This window comes from Helobdella robusta (assembly GCF_000326865.2).
Source record: "Helobdella robusta unplaced genomic scaffold HELROscaffold_51, whole genome shotgun sequence".
NCBI lineage: Eukaryota > Metazoa > Annelida > Clitellata > Rhynchobdellida > Glossiphoniidae > Helobdella > Helobdella robusta.
The window spans coordinates 917,646-924,761 of NW_008705261.1; the positions used below are offsets into that span (position 1 = coordinate 917,646).

General features: G+C 29.8%; 2 protein-coding genes across 2 annotated transcripts in view; one reads left to right on the forward strand and one right to left on the reverse strand.

Moving 5' to 3' along the window:
* Positions 1–1,834: 1,834 nt before the first annotated feature.
* On the forward strand, positions 1,835–2,065 carry HELRODRAFT_86321 (hypothetical protein; the record flags this gene model as incomplete). Its single annotated transcript, XM_009027786.1, has 1 exon — positions 1,835–2,065. The coding sequence occupies one exon, from the start codon at positions 1,835–1,837 to the stop codon at positions 2,063–2,065; it is 231 nt and encodes a 76-aa protein (XP_009026034.1).
* A 4,838-nt stretch (positions 2,066–6,903) lies between these two features.
* The window catches only part of HELRODRAFT_179020 (hypothetical protein), a gene marked incomplete at both ends in the record, with an annotated part of 5,007 nt that continues 4,794 nt past the window's right edge, over positions 6,904–7,116 (reverse strand). The window contains one exon of the mRNA XM_009027878.1: positions 6,904–6,930. Within this exon, the coding sequence (XP_009026126.1) occupies positions 6,904–6,930 (27 nt within the window). The remainder of the gene's footprint in view (positions 6,931–7,116) is intronic.

Consider the following 7,116-nt stretch of genomic DNA (forward strand, 5'->3'; position numbering starts at 1 on the left):
GCATCTATCACTCGCATAAACCCCTCAAGAGATGCAGCACTTTTACACATTTCAGATAGAACATTCAATTCACGTAAAAGCACAAGTATCACTCTCCTAGCAAGCCTTGATTCTAATTATATTTTCATGTCTACCAGTGTCAAAAAGTTCATAAAAGTATGTTTCCCTGCCTACTTATGTTAAAGATACATAAAAGTATACTCCCCTGCTTGCAGTGCACGAGCATTACAACAGTTTCAGCATGAAAATATGAATCAGTCTCCTTATAAACATCTCCATTGTGAATAAAAATGTGCCTTCCATTTCATGCTAAACGTGCTAAGTTAGTTAATTACTAAACATATTTCTAAGTATATGTCAGATTAACATTCTAATTTCTATTATTATTAACAATAGCTAATGTTGTTCATCAAAATTCTATATATCTCCAATCTTAAGTTTATTTTTAGTTACACTCTTATTTCTTACTTGACTTACAAATATTTTAATATGCATAGGCAGAAAAGAATACTTTAACGTTACATTTCTTAATAGCGAATTGCAATGTAAACTTATTTATAATTTAACTAACTTATTTATAATTATGTCGTTTGTGGTTTGTATATGCAATTATGATTGAAATTTGATTCATTCAATCTCGTTTCAATGTCAATTGATTCATCACTAAATCATATTCATCTCTACTTTCATATATTTATTGAATTATTTTATTAAATCATTTTATTTATTTATTTATTAGAATATAAATATATTAATATAATACACTATAGTTTGTTTACACTGCATAGATGTTATTATTAATATACAGTATAAGGGTAATCATGAAGAATACGCCGTAACTCTGCCCACTTTTTGTTATGACATTGATATTCTGATAGATTAAACAAAGAAAAGTAAATAAAAATGTGAAGTATTTTCTTTATGACTGAGGCAATGAAAAGCTGTGGTTTCGAAATTTATCCATGCTCAAGTTTCATAGAATCAGAGGGGATGATTACTTTATTTGAAATGATAACTTATATCCAGATCTAAAATTATGTACGGAATCCATAACTAGAGGACACGATAAACAGTTAAATATGGTTAGAACAAACTTGAGTAAATATGCATTTGTTAACAGAACTATACCCATATGGAATTCTTTACCACAGGAAATTGTGGGTGCAAAATCCGTAAATCAACTTAAAGTTCTGTTTGACAAGTTCACTATTGAGTTTGAGATGAGGTACGAATGGCGTGCAAATTATCCAGTTTGATTGATATTTGGGTTGGCATGTGAGTATGAGTGTGATATGCTTGAGACATGTGTGTGTGTCTGTGTATTACTTTTAATATTACTTGAACAATTTATGCTTCATTTAATACACTAATTTTTGGGGCTTTGGGCTTATGAGATGTACATCTGCGCCCATTAAATTTTTTTCTGTTATGTTATTCAAATAAATTTAGCTGGTGTCAGGAAGAGGAATTGTTGGCGCAATTTTGAGTTTTTATAAATGCGGACATGGGATGGAGATGTCGCCCAAAAAAACTAGAAGGAAGGGGGGTTTGGAGATGTTTCAACAACAATTGTAGGACAACATTGTCAATCAGGCATGGGAGTTTTTTTAGAGAAGTAAATTTCCGATTGAAAAATGTGTCACGGTGAATGTATTTTTATATAAATTGATATTGATTAAAAAATATAAATTATGGCTAAATTAAATAATGAGAGTATTTTTTTTATATGACGTTCTATTGGGCTATAAACGACATACAGCAGACAACTGTATCCACACTTTTGCAGATATTGCAATAGTTGATTGATTCAATTTTTGCAAAGGTGGTGCTCTTCATGGATGGCTGCTCAACCTATGCAAATCGGGGGTTATGGTCACATAGTTCAGATTGTGTGATCAGCAGTTCAAGGAGAACTCGACATGGTGCTGCAAGACCTGTTCACCAAAGATGGGTTTTTGGTGGAATTGACCAGGACACCAATGATGCATTCCTAGCTGAAGTTGAGAGAAGAGATGCCGCGACGTTGTACCCTAAATTCAACGTCATATTTTGCCTGGTAAATTAAATTTCATGAATCAAATCTGAAATAATGTTTCAAGTTCATTATGCTTGTTTAACAGGTACTACAATATGATCTGATGAGTGGAGAGCGTACAATGCCATTGGTAATACTGGCTACCAACAAGGCACTGTCAACCATTCAAGGACATTTTAGGCTCCTAGTGGTGTACACACGAATAACATGGAAAATCTTTGGAGGTGTGCCAAAGACAAGTTCAAAAGAATGAAAGGAACATGTGAAAACCACTTGTCTTCCTATTTGGATGAATTTATATGGCATAGGAGCAGTTGCCAGGAAGGGAGATAAGTTCGAAAGGACGCTCACTCTTCTTTTATGAGGACATTTTATTCAGTTTGAGAAATGTACCAACAAAAGGCTTTTTTCAGAGCCACCCAAGGGACGATCGTTAAGCTACAAAGAGCTTAAAATGAAATATAAAATAATAACAAAAAGTCATTGTTATTCCTTATACAACCTTTATATTATAACTTTCTAAGAGTATGTAAAATTATTCAATTCATTTAGTATATCTATATAAAACTATAAAAACTGTTAAAAGAATGGATCTGTGTGCTGTCATTAGATTTTTAAATGTAGAAATTTTCAATTGGAATCATTGAAATCATTTAATTAAAGGAAAGATTAATTTATTATTTAATAAAAAGCTGTTTTACAAAATTATAATTTAATTCATATAAATTTTAAAATCTAATTTCACTTTTAAAGCTTTACATCTTTTCATCAGTCTATTCTACTACATTCTACTATTTAGTTACTTTTTTGATTGTCACTTAATTACAAATGCATAGAAATAGAAACTGTTACTAAATTTTAGTAACAGTTTCTATTTCTATGCATTTGTAATTAAGTGATAATCAAAAAAAGTGGGCAGAGCTTAAAAGCGTATTCTCAATGATTACCCAGTATAAGTATATTATTAATTAAATATTCATAACAACAATAACAGGAATTAAAATAAAATAATTTGTTTATTATTTGAGGAAAACAAGAGATAAAAAAAAAATCAGCCGTTTAAAAATTAATTATGAAGTGTGAACCCACTTTTTTCACCACGATCGACGACCAAAAAATGAGAAAGAAAGATTATTTAATTTAATTAATTTACACAAATAAAAATCCAATAACGAGTTCGAGGATCAGAAATGTTTATATCATAAATAAGCAATAATGAACGGCGGGAGTTGTAAAAAAACTCAAAAGTATGGCCAACCGAGTCGATTTAACAGTAAAATTAATATGTAGAAACATATTAAAGTTTATGTGTTTCTTATTCTGTATATGCAGTATATAACTTAGAATACATAACATACTTAGACATAAAAAAGACCGTTAAAACAATACAATACGGTACCCTACTCATAATTTAAAAAAAAAATAATGAAAAGAAAATCAACAAATATTTGTAGAGAAAAATATGAGAAATTAATTTAAATTTTAAATAAAGCTATTTTATAAAAAATTAACTTCTCTAGTATTGTCTAAATTACAAAATTTAACAAAACAATTATATAAAATTTCTATCAACGACATGGACTAAATGCGTCATATATATATATATATATATATATATATATATATATATATATTTCATTTTTAATATTTAATTTATATATATATATACATATATATATATAATTGGACATGGACTAAATGCGTAACATTAGAACCCCCTGAACGCATTACCGCAGATACCAAACGAAGTTGATAGTCTTTCCAACAGGATTTGATGATCCACAGTGTCAAACGCAGCACATACATCAAGAAGTGCAAGCAGTGCATGTCTCCAGCTTCAACCGCGTCACAGACATCCGAAACCACCTTCAGAATCGCCGTCTCGGTTGAATGTGCTCGACGAAAGCCTGATTGAACCTTCGGGAGCGATGAGTTGCTGTTCAAGTAGGCGAGGAGCCTACTTGAACAGCAACTTGAACAGCAACTGACGAGCGATTATCCGTTCGATGATTTTGGAAATGAAAGTGAGGTTTGAAATAAGCCTGTAGTTGGCCGCGACATTACTTGCCAAACCTGGTTTTTTCAACAGCGGTTTCACCAGAGCGATCTTTTGGGACCTGGATAGTATTGCAGTTTCTAGACTTTTATTAACCATGTACTGCAAAAACGGCAAAAGTGTTTTGACAAACTCCTTCATGAATCTATCCAATCAAGATCGGATCAAGGCGCAAGACTTACTGGAAGAAAAAAGAATTAATTTTTTTTAGATCCTCTTGTGAAATGCTCTCAAACTGAAGAAAAGCGCTATCAGTCGATCTGAACACAGGAGCATCACTTCCATTAGCAAACGGTTCAGACTTTGATTTCATGTATGTCAGAAACTGTTGTGCTGAAATAGATGGAGCCACTGAGCTGGCAATTTTTTTCCAACAAATGATGACAAAACACTCCACAATCTTTTCGGTTCATTTGCGTTAGAAATTATAAGCGACTGATAATAATTTGTAACCTTTGATAAATATAACTTATGCTTTTCCTCAATTGCTAATCTCCAACGGATTAGATGGGCATTGTTTTTTGTCAGCCGATAAATTCTTTCCAACTTTCGTGTAGAACGTTTTATGCTGTGGCAGTCTACTTCGAAACTACAAGAGTATTGATCGTGAAGCGCTGTCTGTGATCCTGGGGTTTACTTACATTGTAATGTGGAGGAGCTTTTCGATTTATATGACTCAACTCTTAGACAAATTTATGTGTCGGAGAATCAATGTGCTGAACGCAACCAAATGTCGACAACAAAGATTTGAAAGATGATGCATGCACGTTTCAAGTCGCCCAGAATGACGATTTGTCCATTAGACTGAGAGAGGAGTTCAAGTAGTTGACGAAACTCCATAAAATAACTATTCGTTGCTAGCGATGACCCCGGTCTGTATATTGCGATTACCACAATATTGACGGAACGAGCCGGACACGTCGATACACGCAGATACTCAAAAGTTTCAACATATTCAAATTAATACACAGATATATAAAATGAGGTTTAGAAAATATTTAAAAATAATACACTACACATACATATATACCGACAAATAAAATGGGGTTGAGAAATAGTTCAAAAATATTTTTTTAAATATATACAAAAGATAAAATTGTAAAAAGTATTACTCAATAATTATTCTAAATTATAATTGGTTTTCCAATATTAAAAATTTCATGTGTTTAGTGAACAGATTTAAGTTATAGAACAATTTGAATTTTACGGGTAAATTATTCCACAAAGAAACCCCTATGGAAAAAATGGAAGACTTTAATATCATCAATCTAGGATAAGGCTTTTGATGATCTTATAGTTGCCTCATGTTTTTATAATTAAGACATGGAGTTCGAAAAAAATTTAAAATGTTTTGAGGTAATAATTTATTATGAACTTTAATACATAAATTTGAATGAGAAAAGTTTAAAAATTGGATTCAAATTAACAATTTTTTATTTTATAAAATATTGAGAAATTGTTCTCCTTTTCTTGTTAAAAAAAGGCATCTTATAAAATAATTATATGCAAAGTGTAAATGATTTAGATGAGAAAATGCGCTATTTCTCCATAAAATTATGCCATAAGTCAGATATGGATATATTAAGCTGAAATAAATTATTTAGTGATATCTAAAGTTAGTTTATATCTTTTTTTGAAAAGCATTCTAGTTATTTTGGAAATTTTGCTTGCTTTATGGACTATATGATCTAGCCAGGACAAATTGTCAGTTAACAAAAACCCTAGAAATTTATTTACCGGACTCTCTGGCATTATTACACGGATATATATAATATACATAATCATACATGGATATATATATATATATATATATATATATATAGTATATCCATGCATTATTATTAATAAATATGTCAGTTTTAATGCTATTATTTACAATTTTAGACCCAAATATCATAAAATATGTTTTTTTTAATAATTTATAGATAGATGATGCAAATTAAACCAATTATGAATTTTGGTTAAGTCGTTATTCATCCTACTATAACTTCTTCTATGGTCTTCAACAAACTACTACTTTTGGACAAGTCGTTAACAAATATAATAAATAATATATATATATATATATATATATATATATATATATATATATATATCACATAACAAAAATAAATATAACGGCCTTCGCTCACTTTTAACGGCTGAACAAGAAGCATACTTTTAGAGGGGATTTGGAGAATGATTTTTTTATCATTCGAGTCAAAAGTTACCATCATATATTTACTAATTTCGAAATATTGCTTTTATTTAAAATGTTAAAATTTTAATTTTTTAATTGTTATTCAATGGGGTAATTAATTATTTATATTTGGTATAAATTTAAAAAAATAAAATTGACATTACCGAAAATAATTAAAAGTTGAAGAAATTGAGGTTCTTTCCATATCCTTGCTTCAACCCATTAGAAAGTGTTGTATATTGGTATATAGGCCTCCCTTTAATTAATATATATACCGGTTTGGCTGTCCATGGAAATCATGTTAAGGAGTTTCATTTCATGTCCACACAAGCTCCGTTTATACTGGCGTAGGCTGCCGGCAGGTTTGGTGATTTTTTTTATTTAAAAATAAATCGAGTTATGATTATGAAATGTTTTTTATTTGTTTTTTGATCGTTTTAAAATAAAACTAACTGTTATATAATGACACAGAGGTACGCAAAAATTGTACTGTAGAAAAATTTCGAGGTGCGTGAAGTTAGCCGAGAATTTCACAGCCACGGATTATAATATAAATCTTTTTAAATAATAAAACTCAAATAACTTACCATTGTAACCATTGTAATAACCTATGTAAGCCTATGTAATAGCCTGTTAAATTTTCATGGTTATTAACTTCATCTGTGTATGTATATATTTCAAAAATTCAACACTACTTTCAACATTGTTCAACTTTTTTATATTTCTTTTTAATTTATTAATTTCAGAGAAATTAGACATTTTATTGTTTTTTAAAAATTTTTATTAAATTTGCAAATAGCTATAATTAAATAATATTAAATTTATTTAATACAATTTTTTGAAAAA